The 24,654-nt window shown below is 45.8% G+C and overlaps 1 protein-coding gene across 1 annotated transcript in view; it reads right to left on the bottom strand.

Moving 5' to 3' along the window:
* DOCK3 (dedicator of cytokinesis 3) overlaps window positions 1-24,654 on the bottom strand; it is a 259,284-nt gene that overhangs the window by 80,833 nt on the left and 153,797 nt on the right. The window contains exons 12-18 of the mRNA XM_025044832.1: window positions 15,268-15,356; window positions 13,299-13,424; window positions 3,860-3,984; window positions 2,237-2,399; window positions 1,606-1,712; window positions 971-1,142; window positions 503-600 (exon numbers count right to left, since the gene is read on the bottom strand). Of these exons, the coding sequence (XP_024900600.1) occupies window positions 503-600; window positions 971-1,142; window positions 1,606-1,712; window positions 2,237-2,399; window positions 3,860-3,984; window positions 13,299-13,424; window positions 15,268-15,356 (880 nt within the window). The remainder of the gene's footprint in view (window positions 1-502; window positions 601-970; window positions 1,143-1,605; window positions 1,713-2,236; window positions 2,400-3,859; window positions 3,985-13,298; window positions 13,425-15,267; window positions 15,357-24,654) is intronic.

Raw genomic sequence — 24,654 nt, 5'->3', positions numbered from 1 at the left:
AGCATGGACTCTAAGGGAGGGACCGGGCAAAATCAGCAGCTGCGAGTGAATGGAACAGATTAGAGTTCTTTTAGATAACGAAGAGAGTGGTGCCAGAAAGAAGACATCAGGCTGGGTTTGTGTTTAGAGGGTGACAAAGTAGGGACAATGAGAATGAGATCTAAGAAAGGGAGAGAAGACCTAAAGGAATGCAGACAGCACAAGGCACTGGGACCGTTCCTGAGGGGATGCTGTCCCACTATCCTTCAATTACCATTTTGCTTTCTAAGAAGAAAAACAAGTCAGAAATTAGGGTTTAAATATAGTTCTCAAAAGGCAGTAAACCTGATGTGATAACTACTTTAAAAAAAGAAGCTAACTAAAAAAAAAAAAAGAAAGAAACTTTATTCCTACTCATCTAATTATATATTTTGAGAATGGTCTAAGAAGCTTGTTGGCAGAAACCAGGGGGAAGTAAGGCCTTCTGCCCAGATTCTCGCTCAGGAGCACGTGTGAGCCGTACCTTAACAATTTCCTCTCCGCTGACATGCCGCAGCCGCCCAAGGATGTCCATGATCCTGTCTGGAAAGGCCTTCCACTTGAGCAGAGCAAGGAGGTCCACTGGAAAGCAAGCGTGAAGGACAGTGAACCCCGCCTCTGCCAAGGACGAGGAACGCCCAGACCCTCCCGGCTACTGACAGGTGGGCTCTTGGGGGATCAGAAAGAGCTGCGAGCATGACAGCAGAAGCTTCAGTGCCAAGGTCAAGGCCAAAGACACATCTGTGAACTGTGCGTGTGCACTCTGGAGCTGCTAAAACCATGGGAAATCGCATGGGCTGCTACTGCCAAGTGACTCCTTTGACTCTGAATGAGAAGACTCCCCTCACTGTGGCATGACAGCAATAATTTCTGTGCCACTTAATGTACATGAGCAACATGGACCAGCGACTGAGGACAGGGAGGGCACCACCCTGTGGGCACCATCGCCTACCGTTCTGGGTGAGCTTGGTGGAGGAGAGCTGCGTGGAGATGAAGAAAGACTCTTTGGTGCTGCGCTGGAAGATGAGGCTGGAGGGGATGTTCGGGCAGCCGTTGTAGTCCTCTTTGCAGCAGGGCAGGCCCAGGTACAGAGCGTGGTTGTTAAACGTGCTGTTCTCATCGCACTGTAGGCAGAAGCGGAGAACACAGACTGTTTCCTGGTCCACGCCATGTAGAAACATCGAGTTCCGGGAGATTCCTGGCTGATTCCTGCCCTCTGTCCCAAAACTCCCCAGAACAGGTGACATGCCTTTTAAAGGGAATAGGGCGGGACATGTGGCCTCCACCCGGCGTGCAGGTGACGGCGGACAGAACCATGATCTCAAACAGCAGGTCTCAGGGTACACTAGCCAGGGCCACAGCGGCACGTAGGGGTTGGTAATGGATGTTCATGACTAGTGGAGCAGGAGGTGGGAAACAAAGGGCCTGCTGGCATTACTTATGGGGAGAAGACAAAAGCCTGCTGTCACCTGCCAGCACACGACCCTGGATCCTCTGGCCCGCCCGGGGCAAACCACCTAGCTGAGAACCACAGGCGAAAGTGGCCTCAGAGGAGGGAGGGAGGTGAGAGACAGCCAGGGCCCATACCTTGTACACATAGAGCTCGTGGATGTCATCGGAGAGAGTGGTGCCATCATCCCGCATCAGGGGTGAGAATGCAAAGCCAAAGAGCTTCTTTTCCCCTTTGTCCTTCGCTGCAATCAGAGCTGGTGTTAGTCGTTTCTGCTCCCCGCCCCCACTTTGCTTTTTAAATTAGAAATTCCCCTTGCGCTCATCACCTATGCCGTTTACTTCTTTGATCCTTACTTTCATTAATTAGGTAGCAACCTGACTGCAAGGACGAGGAGAAACATACTGGTCTGAGTTTCCGCTGACATCCCCGGCTACACAGGCTCTTTAGGCCCAGGCAGAAACCAAACTGCTGGTCTCGATAAGCCAGGGGCTCTCTAGGAAGCAGCTGAATACGTACGAAGGAACACCCAAAAAGAATGACAGTGACAACTGCCCAGCGTCCAGGTCAGACACTCAGAAGAACCAATACCATGATTTTGGACAACCACTGTCCAAAGAACAGCCTCTGGTGACATCCCATCTCTGAGTAGCCATTTCCTAACTTCTCATTTTCTGGCCCCACTAATAAGAACCCTCTCAACTCTGTTCCGGAGAAGGGAGACTTAGAGCGCTATCCGCAAAGGAACGTGGAGAGAGGGCCACTCACTGGAGCAGTGTCTGAACTCGAAGCGCAGGTGGGAGCCCCGGAACCGGTCGATGGGGATGGGCAGTTTGATAATTTCCCCCCAGCGAGGGCTGTTACTGTGGTAGAGGACGAAGGAGTGGTAGGAACTCCTGTTCGGCTCTCCTGAACCCAAGCTGATGCAATCCTGGAAGAGAGAAGCAAAGTAAGGTGTCATCTTCCTGCAGGGCGCCCCCGGATGTCCCTGTCACTAGGACACTTCACTTTCTCCTTGGTGTGGCTCTCATTTTCCCACCAGGCCACATCTATGAGGTGAGAAAATTCACTTAAATTCGCTTAAAGTCAACACTTTTGGAAACAGCGTGTAGACGGCATGAGGAGTCAGCAGTCCTAGCTCCTGTGTTCCCTGGGGCAGAGGCCACCGCACACAGTGCTCAGTGAACTGGGGGGCTGCTGAGGGTGCAACTGGGTCACTAAGGGAGGCCCTTCACCCTCACTAGGAAACAGTGAACTCCGTGGGACGAGTTAACTGTGCATGGCACTCATTCAGATGAGAAAAACAATTAAATTGTAAAGTGGTGAGAGCTTGTTTTCTAATCTTCCTTAGGCCAGCGCTGCATTGGCATTTTAGGTTGCCCTCAGCTGACTGTCCTCAGATACAAACACGATAGGCCAGATTTAACTTGACCCCGGTTCCCAAATACTGGCATGGAGATGCAGTCCCGGGACTGTCCGAGCCCGTTCCCTGGAGGACAGGCAGCTGCAGGCCACACACTCAGGAGCAGCCCCTGTCTGCACAGGGCTGGCGTGGACACCTGACGGCATTACATCTACTCTAACAGGCGTGTCCTTGAGGTGGGTTTTTAAAATGACAAATCGGTGTTTCTACCACCAAAGACATTCTCCTCTTTCTGGCTTTGGGAGATGATTTTGATGAATTTCATTTATCTTTTTCTTCTCTAAAATGTAGATGATTGTTCCTGTTCTGCCTACCTCGCAAAGCTGATGTCAACATACACAAGCGAGGTCTGTACAAGGCTGACTTGCCTTCTGCAAACAATGCCTTGTGATTTGCCAGGGACTTCACCTTGACATGACTAAGGAACAAAGTGACATACGGGCAAGAGAAAAACAGCACTTCACTTTTAATGAAGAGCGGCAGAGGGTCCTTGTAATGCACTGGCTGGAAGCAACCTTTTAGGGCCTGAGCCTGCTGTTCCTTGTCACGTAACTTGGTACCAGTAAGTGAGTACCTGAATCTCACCACTGACCAAAGAGCAAACGTAACTTCCTGTATTAGCTTAAGGAACAGAAGGAGAGGGACCCAAAAACAGTTACCCAAAGTAGGCAGCCCAGTGCTAGACTGAATAGCAGAAGCAACAGGCAGGACAGAGCCACGGGGAATAGGTCTACACTGGAGCAGGAAGGGTTCAGGTCAGATATGAGGAAGAATGTCTAACAGGCTGTTAAGTTGGTAGTCATTATCGAGCAGGCATCGGGTTTCCTTGAAGAGAGAAGGCAGAGGAGAATGCATGTGGGTGACCTGAGATCAGCCCTGCCTGAGGAGTGGGTCTCCACACAAAGTCCACGGAAGTATAGGATGAGTACAGGATCAGCCTCCATTCCAGACCGACAGGCAAGCCTTACCTTTAGGATTTCTCCATCTGCATAAAGCACATACATGGTCACTTCAATATTCTTTTGTACCCTCTTTCCCCCTCTCTCAAAATCCCCCTTCTCCAGGGTTAGGTACAGGTCATTGCGGATATCGCCTGTGGGGAGAGAAACGTCATATCTGCATGACCACAGAAGCCACGCTGTCCCATCTGCTTGGAGGACCAGGCTAGCAACTGGCTCCTCCAGGGCTCAGGTGGGCGCTCAGGGCATTCCAAGCTTGGTTAATAACGATGGACACCCTACCAAAACCAGTGGAGCAGCGCTCGGTTGTTCAGTCTTGTGCTCTCTAAGTCTGAATTCTGAAGGTGTTTCCCATAGCTTGCCCAGGGTGGGAAAAGGCTCGGCAGGGAAACTTCTCAGACTGCAGGTGACTGCTCAGGCCCTCTCCCTCCCGAAGAGCTGCAATCTAAGCCTCCCACAGAGGAAAGATCTTAGAATCAACAGGAATAACACTTATTTTAACCATGTATCTGTCTTAACTACTAATCCCTCCTCCTACCCCTAAAACAAAGTAGTTTCTTTTCCATAGGCTTTCTTTTTGCAGCCCTCAACCTTTCTGACTGAGAATATACTACTTCTTCTGTCCAGAAGTCTAGTTCCAAATCCCAGGGAGAGGTCCCTGGACCACCTGTCAGTTTTTCTTCTTTTTGTTGCAAGTGCTCTGGGAGCAGGTGACTCTCTAAAAACACAAGTGCTAAAGCACTGTGGTGACAACCTGTTGTGCTTTTGTTGCTTCCCTGTGCTCCGACTCCAGCCCACTTCGTCCATATCTGCTGCTTGAGACAGGCTGGCGAAGCTGAAACTACAAGCCCCAAACGACCTCAGTCATATCTGCCCTTTTCGGGGTGGCGGGGGAGGCGAGGGGGGTGGGATTGTCTGTTGGTGTATAAGAGCTTATTTAGGCTACTCTAAGCTTCTAAATCTGTCACATGAGTTCTAGTCACATTCTGAAAAAGGGCTTTTAACTTTCAAAAATGGCAAAGGACAATAGGTAGGGCCAAAGTGAAGATGTGTTAGCAACCTGAGGAAGTTGACTGCAAGGTGATAGAACAATTAACCTGTAAAGCAAGTGGATTCAAAAGCCAGCTGTTCTTTCTACTTCTTAGAAAACCTGGCTCATCTAAATACGCTCATTACTTGGAATCGCAATGATATAAACAGGTTTGGGTTTTGGTTAGTGAGTGAGCCGAGTGAGCCTTCTGGTTCGGTCGGATACGTGAGGACAGCCTCTTTTCTGCATTGACTACCAATGTACTTGTGGAGGCGTCTGAGGGTTTCTTTGCATGACACAGCAATAGGTCAAGACTGGCATATATCTTGGCTGTCTGGGATCTTCATGATCAGACTTTCCATTCTTCAGGTTGCTTTCCTATCCCAGGTAGCCATCATGGTTATCTGGTCACATAATGAAACTCTCAAAATACTTCGGCTCGGTGGGGAAAAGCAGCCCATGAAAAGCAATTAATTATTCTCTGACAGCCAGGAGAACTTTCCCTAATGTGTGAAAGCCATCTTGTTCCTCAAAGAAACAGCCCCGAGGCTACCATGAAGGGAAGGGGAAAATGGGCTCTGAAAATCACACACAAACGCAACAGCTAAGATGGCAGGACAGCCTTGACCATGACCGTCCTTGCAGTTACACGGACTTCCCTCTGGGGCTGAGCAAAGCCTCCAGTCTGAATTCTGATGAGTCTGGGACAGTAATCTATCTCTCTGGACGTCCCTGCTCGGGCCCTCCTAGCATGTCACTAACACAGCACTTAGAGGGGAAAGAAGGCAAGCGGAAGGAGAAGGGAAACTCACGTTTATCAGCTTGCTACTGTCGGGACAGAAGCTGAATAAAACTAGTCCTGAAAGTAAAATTCAAAATTAACAGAACTTTTATCATGGGTGACTGCTATTCGAATGGGATAAATCAGAGTTGGCTACACCTTGAATTTTTAACAATTGAAACAAGAGATTTCAGAGCCTTCTTCTGATAAAGACTTTTAGTTACACATTAGCTTTTCTATGGAATTTAAATAATTATTCAATTTCTAGGCTGATCTGGCATAAAGTGAACAGTCTAGAGTATTTGAATGCCTAAAGGATAGGTGCTTTGTTTAAATAGTACCCACGTTTAAACCAGCACTCTCTCGAAGTTATTCTCAAAATAATCCACATGACTTTTAAAAGCAGGTATTGGCAACCAGCACTACCCGGAATTCTAGCTTGTACAAACATTTTAAATTTCTGTGGCTCTATATACAAGTTAACCATGTTACAGTAAACATGTCCTTCAAATGAAACACCTCAAACTCTTCCTAGCCGTATATGATACAGAACACTAACACAAAACTGGGCGCTGTCCTGAATGTGGATAATGACAGAATTTGGTTTGTGCTGGTTTTACAGAGCAAGCTCAGTTTCTGGGCAGCTCCTCCAGGGCATTTTAAATCAAAATGCCAATTTTGAATGGAAGGACTGAGCTAGATATTCCTACAGTTTTCATTCTTTAAAAATTTTTCTATTTAAACAGAATGTCTTTGGTTGTCACCTAGCTGAGAAAATTTATCAACACAAGTAACTGCACTTCTGAGTTACAGACCGAAGCAGCTCAATTTCATCAGGTCTTTATGTGGAGAACAGACCTGCCTAGACCAGGGCTGTTCTGGGCCAGAACAGCTATTAGGCTGCCTGATGGGCTGCAATTTTGCACATTATGACCTCAATTTCAAAAAATGGCACTTTGTGATAGTTAATGTTGTTGAGGCCTTCTCGTCAAAAGCTCTCTAGGGAATCGTCTAAATTGAGCTCTCCACTAATTCTCCTGGAGAAAGGAGAAAACCTAAGAAGCCAGCGTCTGGGGCTCCCCGCTCTTCAGCTGTCCCTGTGCCTATTACACGTTCACAGAGCCTGCGGTGGAGCCATGCCTCTGGCTATGGCGCTGTCTCCAGGAGGCTCCTATAAACTTTGGCACCAACTGCCAGGAAGTTTTACCAGGAGAGGAACGAGGACAGGCACATTACAACAAGGAGGGAAAAGAAAAGGTCTGAGCAGTGGTTCTTGAGGTTAGTTTGCAGACCATTGCTGGGTGGCTGTATTTGAATCACCTAGGCACCTTCCACCCCATGAGATTCCAGTGGGACTTGGGGACATGTATTTTAAAAATCACCAGGTAATTCTGATGCTCTCCAGGATTTAACACCAGGGACCAGAACATGGGGATCTGTTGGGAAGACACTGATGAAATTTGGCTGGGGTTAGGGGCTGGGCAGCTCTTAGCGTGAAGAAGCTGCGAGGGCGATGGGAAGGGGAGGCTTTTCCTCAGGGAGTGGGTGCTGTTGAGGGCAGCCCTGCCCTCCTTTGTTAGGTGTCCTCTGCTCCCTAAGGCTGGCAGAGCGTCTACCAACATCAGCAATGCCTTACATTTCTTCGTGCTCAGCTGACATGCAACAGAGTTTCTTGAATGGAAAGATGAATGGATGAGGTGGTTCTTCTAAGAGGGCCTCAGAGTAAACTGTCTTTGTCCCTTGTGCAGCTTCACATAGTAGCCAGTGTCAGCTGTTTGTACAGACAAACAGCTACATGTCAGGGAACTAGGGACTCGAGTAGGCAGAGGTTGGCAAATTTTTTCTGTAAGAGACCAGATAGTAAATATTTCAGGCTCTGTGGGTCCTGTAGGTCTTGGTCTCATGTTCTTTGTTTTCAAAACACATTCTTAGCTAGCAGGTAGTACAAAGACAGGCTCTTGGCCTGTGGGCTATAGTTTGCCGACATCTGGCTTGGAGTGTTCACGTGTCAAAGACAGCTTTACACTGCAACTTCACATAAACAAATCCAGATTCCTTGAGGTCTACAGAAACGGCTGCTGGGAGGGAGCAAGGTAATGAACCTGAGGCCATCTTATCACGTCAGGGGTTGGTCTGAGACATTCTGGGCTCCTCACAGAATGAGAGGCCTTAGAAGCAATCGTGCTTTTCAGCTACTGGACACCTTAGGGAGCTGGGGAACACGTTGACGGAGTTGCGTCCAGCAGTGACAGAAAACTGCATGCTTCAGTGGCTCTGAGGACCCGCATGCTAGTATGACTCTGGAGAAGCAGCTCACATGTGTCTGTACTGCATGCTTCAGTGGCTCTGAGGACCCGCATGCTCTGGAGAAGCAGCTCACATGTGTCTGCGGGTCTCCCTGAGGGAAGTCTCCAGAGAGGTTTCGGGACCTCTGAGGCGCAGCTCAGGAACCAAAGCATCTGTTAGGAACATTCTCGCCAGATTCTCCAGCCTTACTGGAAGTTCTGGAGCCATGTGGTTCCGGTCTCAGCAGAAGTCTGTGCCAGGAGAAGTCCAGGACAGCCTGCACAGGTGTGGCCGCTCCGTCGTGTTTGGATTCTTTATTACATTCATGTTCCTTCTGTATAAATTACTCACTCCACATGTTAGGAGGCTCTGGGTTCAAGGTTAACAGTATTTAATACTACATTATTTATACCTCATCTACTTCTGGACAGGATTCGAAGGGGCTTCTGAGGATCATGCTCTTTTCCCTGAAAGCGATGTAAAACTAGGACTTGTTCCCAGCAGACGCAGTGGCCCGCTGGGGTGGCACTGATTCTTTCTGGGCAGGAGCGAAGTCTCCTGACAGCATTTGTGGAGATGGAGGGACGTTAGCAACCATACAACTTGGACAGTTGCAGGCATATAAGCAGTGTTTTATTTTGTAGTAGTTCTTATTTTGAAGAAGAGACCAAAAAAAAAAAAAAAAAATGATGACGACGACGATGACGACTCCTCTTAGGAGGACTTCTGTAGCTTATCTGAGAAAGACAGGTTCTTTATTTTCCAACCATGTCTTCAGTGTCACATGTCTATTGGTTTCTATTGTTACAAAGTCAGCGATGTTTTCTGCTCTAACAGGATGACAGGGATGGGCACAGTATGGTTGTTCTTTTCCTGGGCCAAGGATGTGATCTTTCAACCTGCTGTGGGACCAGATGTGGTCATTCTTAAATCATCCCTTAAAGGTACTGCCAAAGCCTCCTCATCTGATATGCAGACTGAACACAGTCCTATGAATCTACCTGTGATAAATACATTCCTCACTCCCCTTAAGGACAGCTTTCTTTCAAAAGTCACACCTCTGTGTGTCTGCCCTTTGTATGTATCCAGCAGAGTTGAAAAGAGAGGCTTTCTCTGCCTTTGTGATTCTTTGTAGCTTAGGATAAGCCTACTCATTCTCTTTTTTCATGGGAGTAGCTGATCTGTCTCATAAAAATCTTTTCCTGTAGCTTTACACCTAGCGGTTGTTCAGATTTTTAAAACATTCCAACGTGTCCTTAGCTTCCTCAGATCTTAATGAACATCGAAAGTAAAACAGTATTCTAGGTCGAGCTGGTAACTTCTCTTATGTCTTATCAGTTACCCCGAAAGGTGAGGCTGATGAAGGATTAATAATGTATATGACACCCCACCCCAGTATTGCAACATTCCATGAAACGAATGAAGATGGGAACAAAGCAGGCAAAAAGCAGACAGAACACACAAAAGCAGGAACTTACACCCAACTATCTTCATCTCTGCACCAGAAAGAAAGGGGCGAGAATGAGGGGACAGCACAGAGAGAAACAAGAACAATTAAGACAAACAGGAAAAGAGAATAAAACGTCACTTGCAGGTTGGTGATGAAGCATGCACTTTTTACCAGGGGTTAAAGCGAAGGACTGAGTGTATCCCTGAGCACGAGGGCAAGAATCAGAGGGTCCCCTCCGGGGACACCATGCCTGCATTGCCGCCTTCTAATGGGCCAGTTCGGGGAGACCTGGAGGGGAGCGAGACTTGTGCCAGGTCTGATTCAGAGAGGGGCAAAGCATCCCTAAAACGGGGTACTCTCCAGGACACGGTTCTCAGAGGGGGCCCCAAACCAGCAGCATCACCATCACCTGAGAACTTGTGAAAATGCGAATCGTAGGGTCCCGCCTCAATCTTCCTGCATCAGAAACTCTGGGGGTGGGCCCAGCAGTCTGTGATTCCCCAAGCCCTGCGGGTGACTGCGATTCAAACATGCTTCAGGAAAAATTTAGTTATCGACTAGAACATACTAAATCGAAGGGCAGATTTCTTCTGGCAAGATAGAAAACCATTTAACTAATACGAAACTTGGCCCATATCACCCACAGTAAATGATGACATAAAAAATTCAAGGCTTCGAAAACAAGTTAAAATGTTGTCATTTGCACAGAGCCATGACGGAACTCTGTATTGCCACTGACTCCAGGGAGCAGCCTTTGCGGGAAAGCTAAGGATTCGAGAGGGCTGTGGGAGGCGGCAGCGCATCCCCGCTGCCTCGGACATGGTCTAGAGACAGTACAGCCTCTTCTCAAGCAAGAGGTTTTAAATTGTCCCCTTTAGTTGACAATCTCTCGGCTGATCGTCTTCTCTAACGTTTCATTTGAGCTAATTCTGACAAGTGAGTCACTAGGAACGATGTTAACTTCAGCTTGTTCACCTGGAACACCTGTCTGGCCCTAGTCTTTCCTGCCCATCTTGAGAGGAGTAAAAGTGTGTTACACAGTTATTGGCTTTTGTCCTGAACTGAAGTGAGTTTGGAGGGTTAATATCTGCAGAAATATAACAAACCAACAAAAGGCTACGGGTGCTCGGTTTCAAAATTAGTCTTATATTCCCACATCTATTTGTTCTACTAATCTAGAAGTAAGGACCTTAGCTGCGGAACAGAGCAGGCCACCTCCTGTTCACAGCTATCACGTGGCAGGTACGTATGCACCCATGGAAAGCAACAGGAGACCATCAGAAAGACCTTTTAAAATATTATGTTGAATACTGGTGTGGCTAGAGCCTGTCTGAACGCTGGAGCTGCGGTCACAGCTCTGTAACTCAGAGCTATAAGTTCTGTCAATATGCTTTGACAAGGACCTGCCAGGGCCATCCTGACAAAAAAAAAGAAAAAAAACCTCTCCAAATGAGTGTTTGGTAGTTTCTGCCAAATGCTGGGTAGTTTTAAAAAAAGGATCACAGTTTATGAGTAATTCCAATTTTTACATTTACTCCAATTTCTCAGACTTAAGTGTTGAAATGCTCGCAGTTACTGACATAATTTCCTTGTTCATTTCCCATATGTCCATGTGTCAAGAAAAAGCTGCAACTTGGTCACACCAGCACTTTGAGGGCTAAGGGACGGCTGCAGCCACATACAATATTCCCACAGGTGAAGGGTGGACCAGCTACAGGTAGACAGGTGGCCAGGGCCGGGAGTCTCACTGGACTTCCTGCCACAGTCATGGTTTCCCAAGATAGGCTGACCACAGTGTAAAAGTCTTGCACACTTGCCCTGCCGCTCCAGCAGGACCTGCAGGCCAGGCCTGTCACCTCGCCCAAGGATAGCAAACCCACTCTGATGGTATCTTGGGGTGCATTTAGGGGGCTGTCAATTGTCAGCTCACAACTCTGAGTGGCCATCTGTGCAAAGAGCTCAGATAGAGGAGGAGACAGATTCTGCACAAAGGACTGCTTCTTGCCCGAGAACCAGACCTCGCTTTCGGCTTCAGCACTCGAAGGCAGCAGCATACTCGCTGCCGCAGCTGGGACCTCCCAGGACTGTAAATGTCTTGGCCTCGTGGGGCAAATCACACAACGATCCCTTAGCTCCCCAGGGGAGGGCATGCCCCCTAAGCTCAGCTTGCCTCACCAATGCCCAATGCGGCTGACTTCCACGATGACGTCTAGTGTACGCAGCGGTCCTTCATAAGCCTGTCTGCTAATGACACAGGGAGATGTGGTGGCCACGAAAAGGTCTCGTCCCACAGACCAGGTCTGGACAGTGTAACTCTTGAAATCGAAGTTTGCTTAAAAATATTTTTGACTGAAGCTTGCTCCTTTCTCTCTGCTCACTTGGTTTTAACTCCATGACTGTGTGAAGGCCAATAGAAAGGAAATATCCAAATCATAGAGAAACAAATTCTTAAAAGAAAGGAAGGATTTAAAATACATCTCTTAGAGTATATGAGGCCACCTCATGAGCCTGGCTATCTAATTAAAAAAAGATCACCAGATGAATTCCGGTAACCACCTATGCTTTCTTCCATGACACGAAGCCAGGGCCTACACCTGGCCTCCTCCTGGTAACCAGAGCCACAGAGGGCTGAGGATCAGTGCGAGGACACGGTGGAAGAAAGGTCCTGTGAAGGGTGTTGCGTTGACAGCAGACGGGAGCTTTCGTAAGCATAAAGTCTCCTTAGCATTTAAAGATAAGCGTGGAACCGCTTAGGCGGTCCTGTGTACACGAGCAGGCGAGGAAGGCTGTCCCCAGCAGCTTGCTCTGAATGCAGCATCTACGGAGAGGTACCGAAGGCCACAGAAGACAAGACTGCGCATAGTGCGGGAAGCCGGAGGGCAGTCAGAATGCGTCACACGGGCCTTCTCTATGCTCAGGCCACGCTTCCCTTTGGGTGTGTGCTGGCAAATATTTCCAACAAGAGGGTTTAGAGCACCGTGAAGAACCCCCCCGCAGGTGGTTTGCAGGGTGGGCACAATCAGTTCAGCCTAGCCTGGCGCGGCCCTTCTCAACAAAGGCGAGTAAGCTATTAGCGGAGCACTGAAACTCAGTGGACGGGCTGGGCTCACGCCCCTGCCATCCATCCAGATAATCAGCTGCTCGTCTGTTCTGATTTCCTCTCCTTGTTCGCATCTTCTCGGGTTGTCAGATCACTCACCATCCATCTGAGCCACCCCTCTGCCCTGCCTTCTCCCGAAAGCCCCCTGGCTATGACAGCCCGTCTGGACTCGCTTCTCCAGCTTTGCCTGCATCTGCCTGACTAGGAAACGTGAACCTGGGACGGACGTGCTGGAACCACACTGGGAGTCGGTGCATTCCCACCTCCTGCCCTGGTTTTCCGTCAGGTATCCAACGAGGAAGGTGAGACGGTTCCTGAGAAACTGGCCAGGTCGGACACAGTGCCTAATTTATACCATTTGCCTAATCCATTCTCTGCTATTCCTAACGGACTGGGCTCATCAGTACTACAGGCACCTACTTTGGTGTATTCTCCCCCTTCCAGAGGGAGTTCTGTGAGCTAATGCTCTTCTTCTAAGCAGCGTAACGGAAGAGAAGGGTATGAAAAGGCATCCCCATGAAGTTCCCTGTTGGTCGCTACCACCTAGCCCACACAGAGACAGCAAAGCACAGCTGCTGAGTTGTCACATTGCACTGGTAAATGTGATGTAGGGGCTTCTGGAAAAGAACAACTATCACCAAGAGCCGAAGGAGCTGCTGGCTGCGGACTGACTTCGGGTGCAGAGGCTTTTAATGGCCGCAGGAGTCCTCCACGGCAGTTTAGCACCTGCTCCTGAGATGAGCACTGGACTCTTGTGTTCCTAACCCTTCTCTCACCGCAGCCCCAAGAAGTTCTGCCTACCTGGCATGATGACATCAGGAAATCCCAATTTTCTTGTAATCGCCAATCCCCTGTTGAATATCATAGGGTTTTCTCTCCGAATCTGTTCCATGTCTCCTCGAAGAAGCTGCAGAGAAATGATAAGACCTGCAGAAACAAAAGCATTTTCTTCCTCAGAACCACACCCCGCCCTGTCTCAGACTCTGGGTTTCAGACCCTCCAGATGATCCCAGGGGCTTTGTTCAGAATTTGGGAGAATCTGTGATGTACCCAAGGTGATCTGGCTTCTGGCTCATTACTCGTACCCTAGGAGTTCTGCACAAAGTAAGAATCTCCTGGGACACACCCTCTCTCTTGTCCTCAAGGGTCCCCACTGCAGCCAACGGCTAGAAGGCTGCGAGGTCAAGTCTACATGGAGTTGGGAAGTGCCTCTAATGAGATGACCTGTTACAGGATGAGGAACTTAGGTGCTGATCTATAGGTCAGTGGGAAGCAGTCATTGGTCTAGAAACTTGGGAGTGGAGCAGAAAGTGAACATCTAGGACTTAGGGAAGGTACTATGGTAACTAGGACAATCAGAAGGGTGATGGCTAGAATGGAGACAAGTAACAAGCAGACTGCAGAGTTAAGAATGGTGAGGTGATGGCAGAAACCTCTCTTTCCATTGTTTCTTTTAATGTATTATTACCACCTCGCTTTTAAAATGTTCTCAATGTTTTAATTACATCACGTCCCAAGAACTTGTAGCCAAGGGCAGCTCTTTATAAATCAAGTAAATAAATAAAGCGAAGAACGCTATGAATACTGATGCGGATGGTAGTTTTCCAAATTGCTAGTAATTTTTCTATACTTTAAAAACAAGATTCCATTTGCTTCTTGCTGTCGCCTAGTTTTAGGAGAGGAATATGGACTCCCTTCCCGCTCCAGGCACACCGCATGGAGCTCCCTGGCAACCAGGCACATCCATAAGGAAAACAGCAGTCGCTTAAAAATAGTGAGAGGCCTGTGGACCCCCATGCTACGGAGTTTGAGAGGAATGAGGTGCTCCCAGCCGAGGGTCTCAAACTTTGCAACCCCTGGTGTGTAGCTGCTCTGAGGACCCTCCTAGGTGAGTATCTGCCGATGCCGAGAGAGGATAAAAAGTTCATCTCCACAACGCTGGAAACTGCCATGCCTTGCAGTGGCTCTACACTGTCATTTAGGGCCAACTTTTTGTTTACAACAAGTCTATGAGAGTTAAAACAAAGAAGTTACGTAAAGGAGATTATGAAATAATTTAAAGGGAAAAATTGTCAGGAAAAACATGATTCAATGTAAATCCGAGAGCTATTTTCAAGGGTGTATAAAAGTTCATAGGCTCTTAAATAGTGTTTCTAATTTAATCAAGCAATTAATATTCGATTTAGAAAACAATCTTTCTAATGTGTAGAACTGCACCAAGATTTAGACAGAAATTATTTAAACAGAGTTTTAAAAGAAAGGGAATGAAAAGGAAAAGAAGTTGAGCTAAGGTGAAAGCTGCTTTGAAATAAAGATCTTTTATTCTAGCTCTGGAATGATACTGGCAGACTAGTCACTGAATCTTGTTAAGTGTCAGGCTTTCCTGGGGACAGGAATAGAAAAAGTAATATTAATATTTGTCTCTCTTGGGGGGCTGGGTGTGTATCTTATTCAGGAAAACACAGACTTCACAACGTGACAGACCCTGCAATTTTTCTGTTCACTCTGGATTTAAATTGGAACTCGAGTTATATCTATCAAAGCGCATGGAACACATCATAGAAAGAACAGAAAACGTTATTTTGGTTGGAAGTAATTACGGAAGATCTCGAATTATCACAAAAAGAAACAGTAGAGAGTGGCCGGGTGGGAGACATGTCTGCAGGGAACTGAACGTTACATGCGGCAACTGATCGGCACAGATCGAGTGAGGTGTGCGATCAGCACCGCAGATGCAACACAAAGCTGTCTAGCCAGAGAAGTGCGTCACCGTGGCTGGCACTGGGGGCGGAATACTTGGCGCTGGACTTGCGGATGATGTTCTCGTGGGTCTGGGACCACTCGCTCTCGTTGTTGCACCTGCAACAGAAGGACAGGCGTGACGACTCCCGAGGGTCTTACCCATCTGGAACTTCCAACTCGCTTCCTAAAAGAAATGAATGTATAGTCCCCTAAATTAGACAAGGCTCATTTTCTGTTAAGGCACACAGAAGACCCACACTTTGGGAAAGAACAGAAACTCTAAAATGAATCTCTACAGATACCTTTTAAGTGGCTAAATGTCCTCTTCCCTGAAGTAGTGCTCTCCCACCTGACGCTTTTTTCTTTTCTAGTTCCTTACACACATGAGCGCACACGAAACAAACAACAAAAAACGAGGCTCCAGAGGAAAGTTCCTGATGGAGGAAGAGAAGAGTTCCTCTTGACAAGTCCTATCTTTCGAAAGCGCCATGCCTGGTGCTGGCTTTATTCTGTTATTTAGCTGTCATCATATTGGCTACAGAGGAAAATCCTGCTAAGCTCAGGACAATGTGGATATTCGCTTGTGGGTGTGCTTCGGCCAGACCGAAATAAAAAGAAAAGTTTGGGAGGTTAGTGGGTTTGCTTCACTGTGAAATCCTCTGCAGTTGGGAAAGAGGACTTAGCAGAGAAGTCTGGAGGCCTAAATATCTCAGAATAAATGTCTTTCCTAGGGACTCTGGGATTGGGACAAGAAAGAATGAAGGAACAACACTGCACCTCGGTTAATTTATGACATTTTAGGGTCTTGCCCCCTGAAGGGCAATTCCAAGGGCTGCGAACACACAACCACTTGGTATGGCCTAGAGACTCGGAATTCCGCCCCGTGATGTAGATACCTCAATGAAACAACTGGAATGAGGTTATGGTCACCTCTTGAAAACGCCACATGACACTGGCAGTCCCCAGTGCCCTGGCCCCACCCCTCCCCCTACTGGATAGGGAGGTATGGACCCAATGACCCCACGCACAAAGAAAAACCCATAGGACCTTTCCATGGTTACTCAGAAATGTGTGGTCCGGTACAGCTGCTCCCAAGAGGAAACCTCAGTAAGAGCAGTGCCATGTGCCACCGAGCAGTGGCAAGGACAACAGGTTTCTAAGAAAAAGAGTGCGTGTAGAGCCATTCAGAGATGGACGTTGGTCACAGTTTACTTCTGTTACTCAACCAGAGGCTCTTCACACTCCTCGATCAGGACTAGTAAACCTCACCTGCTCAGAGGTGTCGCTAAGAATTGTCGAAGATGAGGTTCTCAGAGTCCAGAGCTGTGTGGATAACTTCCCACTTGTGAGGAAGAATTCCTTCCAAAGGAAGGGAAGATCATTCGTTAAAATGATCACTTATGACTTAGCAACTCAGTTGGAAAGGAAAAGTGAGAGGTGCTGGCAGCGGCGTATCCAGCCCTTCCCGTCTGACGTGCACTGTCTCGTCTCTTCCGAGCAGTCAATACTTCGGAGAAGCACCCAGCCAGTGAGGATTCAAGGACTTGTCTGTCAGGTTTTGGGTTTTTTTTTTGTCACTTTCTAGATTTACAAGCTCAGTAGTTACTTTCTTTAATTGAGATCTGACTACAGTTTGTCATAAATAACATAGTCGCCCCTCTCATTTCAAAAGAAGAGTCTTGAAAATTAACTCCCTCCCTCCAACAGACGGTGTCATTTTAGTCCTCACTGGTTCCTTGGCAGCACAGATGCAGTGCTTCGTTGACCACATCGTGCGTTATTTCACTCACATGTACCCTTCCAGCCAAGACACACACAAGTCAGATGCCAGACGATGGACGGCTCGTCCCTGTCACTGCTCTCCCACTGCACACCCCTTATTATACAGTGGCCTTCATGGCTCTACCTTCAGCCCACTTCCTTCTTATCTACTAGCTTTCCTGGGCAACCCCACCTACTCCTACAGTTTCGACCACCGCCAGAAGCTGCCAAGCTGCGAAGCAGTGTCTCCAGCCCAGACTCATCCCTAATCTCCTGACATACATGGCTACAAGAGAGCTGCTGTCATCTCCCCCCAACCCGTCTGCTCCCAGAGACTCCCTCTCACTGAGCGGCACCCACTTGTTCACTAAACCAGAACCCTTCCAGCTGTCAGCATGTTCTGGAGATTTTTCTATCTTAAAATCTGTCATATCTGACCTGTCTTCATGGCCTTGGTTCAGCCATGATCGGCTCTCCTCTGGACCAGTGTAATTGCCTCCCATCTGGCCTTTCAAACATCGCCCTTTCCAGAATGCCAGGAGGAGCTACTCAAATCATCTGAAACTAAGTGGAGGCTGTATCATCAGCATATTTTAACCAATCGCTAGGATATTTTATAAGGAAAAATGATAAATGTAAGCATTTATTAAATAATCAAATGAGTTGTGATTATAATGAGGCATGATTGTTATATACAAGCAAATTAATATTTAGAGTGTGATTACTGATGTCGATAGTTTGTTCTCAATCATCAGGCCCACGAGAGCTCGTGATCTAAACAGGTGTGTGTGCCTCTGCGGCAACCCAGCCCCACACAGAGGTGAGCGCAGGCGATGGAGCGGTACGTCCACCACCACCACGTGTCCAGGGACTTTACTCAAGGAATACGACAGGGCAAGAGGGTTTGGTTTTCTCCGTGGAGCTCCAGGCATTCAGAACCACAAGAGCAGGTTCTGCTCAAAAAAGAGAATCACAACATTTCTCATGCTGTGTACATTACATTAGTACATTACTCAAGTACTATCTCCTTATCTTCTTATTTTTTAATTATTTAAAAAATTTTCAATTACAGTTGACGTTCAGTATTATTTTATATTAGTTTCAGGTGTACAGCACAGTGGTTAGACGTTTACATAATTTACGAAGTGATCCCCTGATAAGCCTGGTGTCCAGCTGACGCCATCGGGAGCTGTTACGATATTACCGACCATATTCCCTGGGCTGTACGTCATGTCCCCGTGACTATTTCCTAACTACCGATTTGTACTTCTTAATACCTCATCTTGACCTCTGTGTTTCTGATGGGTATTCCCCCACCTTCTCATCTTTTCCCAAAGTGGGCGATCCCTAAAAGTATTTAAGAAATGTTAAAGGGTTAACTGTAAGACCTTTGAGTTTGCATTTTTAGAAGGGTGCCTACTATAGGTAGGTAACGATTGGGGTATTTTCCCATATTTTCTTTCACTTAATTCTCATAACCCTATGATAGGTATTATCACGTTCATTTTACAGATGAGGAGAGTGAGGTGGAGCTGGAGTTGAAACATACATCTGCCTGGTCCCGAAAGCAGGGAGGGGGAGGGGAGAGAGGGAGGCCGCAGAGGACAGTAACCCAAAACATCCTGCTCCTGCACCAGGCTGAGGATGTCTCCCTGACATCAACCAGCATGCCCATTTTGTCTCATTTCACCTAACTGCTATTGCTGTCTTGACTCTGGCTCAAAACTTAATTTAGTGCAAATACTGCATATTAAAATTCTTTCTCTTTGGGTGTGACCTGCTTTATTTTGGCCTTTATTTGACCGAAAGTCCTAATAAGCTAGAAAACAGGCAAGAGCCTACAGATCTAGGAGCCCTACTTACGCTGACTACGTTCGTGCAGGTTCACGCAGTCCTTACTTGCAGGGCAAGACAGAGTAACATCAAGAGGGATGAAGAAAAACAGCACACATTTCTTTACAAATGGCCCAACTGAACAGTCTTTGAAACCAAGCTGACATAAATCAACCAATCTGATTCATTGTGATGATGGTCCAAGAGATACTGTCTTTTTATTTATGAAAAAATGTAAGCCATTTTTATTTTACAACTTATACGTAAGATGGAAAAATTCGAAAGAGAGACAAATGGCATATATATAATTATAGAGCTTTAGCAGGAATCCTTATTTTTACTCCTTCTCTTTCCAAGTGGTAAAAGCATTTCTTCTGGGAGAGACAGTTATGCGTCTCCTATCACTTCCTGGGAGGAGTCACTCCTTTGGCCAGTGCATCCAGGTGAAGGGCCGGGCATGAACACCTCAAGGTCTCCCTCTTCTTTCTCTGGGGACCAACCTGTTTGCAGAGAGCACACGACCTCTGCAACACCAGGCTCTACGCTGATGGTGACCTTAAAACCTTTCTAATTCAGGGTTCACGTCAGTCACGGCTATAGTGGGCTGAATGGTGCCCCCCCTAAGACATGTCCATGTCCTAATCCCTGGAACCTGCGAACGTGACCTGACTTGGAAAAAGGATCTTTGCAAGTGTCATTAAGAGTCTTGAGATGAGACAATCATCCTGGATTATCTGGATGAGCCTAAGTTCAATGACGAATGTCCTTAGAGAAAGGCGAAGGGAGATTTAAGACAGAAGAGACAGAAGACGAGAAAGCAACGTGACCAGAAGAGAGTGGTGTGACCAAGCCCCAAGCCAAGGCATGCTAAGTAATATAAAGAGCATATTTTACTCTAGAGCTTCCAGAAGGAATGTTGTTCTCCTGGCATCTTGACTTCTGGCCTCCAGAAGGGGGAAATAAATTTCTGTTGTTTTAAACCACCGCATTTGCAGTAATCTGTTACAGTAGTCACAGGAAATAAATATACAAGTTCATGTGCCTCATAGATCTAAACATGATCTCAAATTTAAGTTTTTTTGGTAATAAAGGTGACACGTTTATATATACTCCTCACATATATACACATCATAAATTTAGATCTCCACCACTCTATACCGTATATCCATTTTTACCTATACCTGCTTAACATTCTGGTCTCAGAAGCAATCTACTGTCATCTTAACTAAACCAAACTACAACAAACAGCATTTTATTCTTAGTACTAAGCTGACATTGTTAAATAATTGGGGTGAAGGCTGACCTTTGTCAGGTATCTTTTTCGATATCAGGATTGTATGGTCCCCACCCCCCATGACTAATATTATGTATCATATGCTAATTGCACTGTGATCAGAGAGTGTGACTTATGCCTTGTAGAATTTATGGAATATTTTCTACAAGTAATTTCTGTAAATGTTCCATGGGCACTGGAAAAGATATATTCTGTTTACTGGACAGAAAATTAGTTTAGAGCTGGGAGGATCATATTCCCTGGTGATCTAGGACAGGTGTCCCCAACTCCTGGGCCGCATTCTGGTACAGGTCAGTGGCCTGTTAGGAACGATGCCACACAGTAGCAGGTGAGCGGCGGGCAGGTGAGCGAAGCTTCATCTGTATTTGCGGCTGCTCCCCAGCGCCAGCATCACCGCCTCAGCTCCATCTCAGATCCATGGGCATTAGAGTCTCATAAGAGTACCAGTCCTTGGTGTCAAAAAAGGTTGGGGACCGCTGTATTAGATGGTATGCCGATTATTTGAGTGTATCTCATTTCCCATACCACTGGTCTTCACATTTATTTTTCCACCTCTTTCCTGTTGATTTACTAGTTCATATGGACTCTTTTTGTCTCTTTCTTAGATTACCTCATTCTTTTTTTTCTATTTTGCAGATGAAAACTGAAGTTCAGGAAATCAGGGTGATTTTTCCAAAGTTCACAGCTTCTATCTACCTATCATCTTACTGATCTATCTAATAGATAAAAAATTACCTATTTTAAAAAAACAAGCTGGGACCATCCATGCTACTGGCGTATTTGTAAGTTGGCTAACAAAGTTGTCTCATGAAGGCAGCTCTGCGTCTGTCACCCGTAGGGCCACCGTTCTTTCACCTCACTCTTCCTGGAGCAGCAGCAGAACAGAAACGAAGGGGCAGAGAACACGGATGTGGTCCAATCCTGTGGCAGAGAACACCTGGGACCTCGTGTGCCGACACTTAGAGCCATGTCAGCGACTCCGGTCATGAGCCTCGCACCTCTGCACGAACAGGAGTCACCCTGAGCTGACTTTCTTTACGCTGGCTCATTACTTAATGAGTTCTGTTTTGTAGCGGCACTAACACGTGAACAGAGCCGACTGGGCACTGATGCTAGAGACAGTGGGCACTGAAAGTCAAAACAGAGCAGTTCCATGTGCACAGACCTACTGCATTTGAGTCTTCCTTGTGTGGCCTGAGCAAATATTTGGTGCAGATGCTCAAAAATACACCTGAACAACTGATAATGGTCCTGGGTGGGTGATGATCTATGGAAAATTGGGAAGTCCTAGGCCAGAAAAGAGAAATAGGAGCTACTTCCTTACCTGACCTGCAAGTGAAAAGAAGTATTTTCATTTAAAGTTATATATATAAAAAGACCTGGGCATTCTCTTCTCTGTACCAAAATAAAGATGGTCGAATGGCCCTCTACCTGCTCAAGAATGAGTTCTCATAAGAATAGCTCCTAAACCAGTACTCTCAACTTAAGGCAGTTTCCCAGATGAGATGGCTATGTAACAAAGATCTTGATCTTGAAGGCAGTGTTCCAAGGAAAGGCCTGTGTCTACCGCCAAGTAGGAGCGCTTCCCTTCCAGTCATCACTTACAGAAGATGTTGCCACCTTGTGTTTCCATCCTCACAGAGCCTTCCATGTATGGGGCATTCTCTGCATCCCTTTATTTTGAATATCATAGCACTATTTGGGTAAGTCACATTAGCCTGAAATAACCTCAAGAAATGAGAGTTTCAGATGCTTACAAAGTTTATCTGACAGATTGGTTAAAAAATTTTCTTAAAGAGCAAAACTACACAGGTTTAGTAATTATCCTTGGGTGCGACTTCCAAATTGAAGTGCTGGATGTTATTCTAAAACTCACCTTAAAAAGCTGCATAGTAAGTAGCCGAAACATTAAGGTCACATATATGGGCCTTGGGGACAAATGAAAACACAGAAACATCAAATGTCCAGATGTTTGACAAAAAGGCAGTTGGGCCTTAAGGTGAATTTCCAGTGAAAGCATTATCAAGGATCCAAATAGTGATGTGTCAAAGCCAAGCTGATGAAAGTGAAAATCATGTACCTTGGAAAACTGTGCCAAGATGACTCAGAAAGTGGCTTAAGTGATGACAAAGACCTGATGGCATGATGGCATATGAAGAATTTGGATAAAATCTTCTCATAACATGTGAGAGTGGGGGAAAAGCACTCTTTTTCACCGTTTTATATAACATCTGATTAAGTAAATAATGGGTAATTCACATTTTCTACAATATGATTTAAAATATAACTAAAGTGATAAATTTAAATTTCAAAGTAGTCATCTATTTCATTAGACTTGGCCTAAAAATGTTTCTTTGCACTTTCTCGTGACGTTGGAGAACGGGCATCACATGGCTCGGAAACATCCTGTATTTCGTTGCGTGCGTGATTTGGGACACCCCTCCACTCCAGCCCACGGTAGTTCTAGCTCCCTGGCATTCCTCTCCTTTCATGTCCTAGGCTCCAGGTTCAACAAGCCCTGGGCCTGCTTGTGACTCCTGCCAAGAAGACACATCTATCCCAGACTGAACTACACATACTCGCTATTTATTTGCGATTTTTAAGGCTTTTGGCTCATTAGGAAGCAACCTACTTTTCATGCCTCGGCTTCTTGCTGAAATTGTCTTAAAAGGAATGTGCTGCCTTCCCATACACACACGATATTAAATGGCATCTATAAAGCCAGAGCGGTGGCCATGGCAAGAAAAATACAGAAGCTTGAATCTTCTCTATTTGAGGCTGATTCTGAATGATGGAAGAAATGATGAGAATGTCAACAACTAATAAGATATTTTGCCAATTCACTGACTAAAGCTATACAAGAGGGTTTTATCCTTGCAAAATCCTGCCCTAGCAAAGGCAAAAGCGTTATCAGTAGCAATTAGTAAATATATTAAGCCTCCATTTCAATCTAACAAACATGTCCCCTGAAACTTACTGGAAAATACTGCTTCTCCTGAGGGCTAGGTTCACTGTGCTGATGTGGATTTAAAACACTAATCCTAGAGGAATTCCATACTGCACGGAAATGCGATTTCACAAACATGTAGTTGGAAATCTGTTTGAAAGTCTGTTAATATTTTCAAGTGGAAAAATTATCCTACATTTTAACTCTATTAGTCCTTCAAAAAATTTATTTTAAACTATTTTCTCTATAAAAACAGTGTTCTTTGGCTTTCTAGAACTGATATATTAGACACGGCTCATAGGAAAAAGCTAAGAAAAAGCTACACACGAATCCCATTACTTGCAAAGTGACACGTTGGTACTGAAAGCTGTTGTTTTAGAAGCAATTAGGCCAATTAAGCCTGACAGCATGATTTCAAGAGGGATGCTGTGCGGGCCCCTATCCACAATGAGAATTTGCACTGAAGCAAGGAACAGGTGATACATGCAAAGAGATACAAATCTTGAGTGCTATCTATAAAGCTCTTGCCCTTGGAAAGGACAGAGTGAAGTAAGATGATGATGAGTTTGGATTTCTGCTTAGTTTTTTTCAAAATGAGGAAGGTGTATCAAGAAGCTGGCCCTACCATCCAACAGTGAAGAGATCTGGTAGTTGGAGAAAGTCTGACTGACGCATAAAGGGAAGAGAAAATCCACAGAAATTTCCTTTGTAAGTTACTATTTCCAAAGGAAGATCCTCATTCTATTAAGTATGGAACTATGAACAGAGCTTAAGGCAAAATGGATAATAAGAAGATATAGGCTATTATTTTTAAATTAATAAAATGTGGTTGATTATACAGAGGCCCAAGGTAAGTATAATTGTGAATTAAGTTCATTTCATGCCTGAATCAGATAGAATATACAGAAATATATCCATATAATATTGTAGTGAGGATATATTAACATAGTGATTGACAGTATTAGATTTAATTTGAAAACACGATATTGGGTTAAAAACAAAAGAGGACAGATTAAAAAACATATTCTCACAGAAAGACACTTGCTTTATTTAAAAACTCTCCAAACTCACCATTGATCATGTTTTCACTGCCACTATTCACACCTAAGTCTCTAGAAACAAAGATGGACACTAAGCCTGGATTTTGTTTCTTTTTTTCCTCATTTCTTTTTTCTACTGCTTAACAAGAGTGAGGAGGAGAGGCACTGCTTCTGCAAGGCAGGTCCCTTGCCCAATGAACACCAAAAATAACACCTGCCTAGCTGGATGCGACTTATAGATCATGGTGGCAGAAGTGAAGAGTGAAACCTCAGCTCCTCAGAAAAACGGGCTTTTCTTCAAAGAGAGGGCAACGTGACTCGTGCTCACTCTTCGAAGCAATCTGCATTGGGAGTCAGCTCAGTTACGATAGCTGGTGGGCAAGCATTAGATACAGAAGACGCTCATATTCAAAACACATGAGAAATTACATTATTGGCTTTTCTGTAAATATATAATAAGATTAGTTAACCCTGGCTAGAAGAGGAAATGTGTACTACCAGGATGTTACTTTAGAACAAAAGGTTCCAAATGCAGCTGCT

Source organism: Pteropus alecto, unplaced genomic scaffold (assembly GCF_000325575.1).
Source record: "Pteropus alecto unplaced genomic scaffold, ASM32557v1 scaffold53, whole genome shotgun sequence".
NCBI lineage: Eukaryota > Metazoa > Chordata > Mammalia > Chiroptera > Pteropodidae > Pteropus > Pteropus alecto.
The sequence above is the reverse complement of the archived record's forward strand: the minus strand, read 5'-3'. Positions and strand labels throughout refer to the sequence as shown.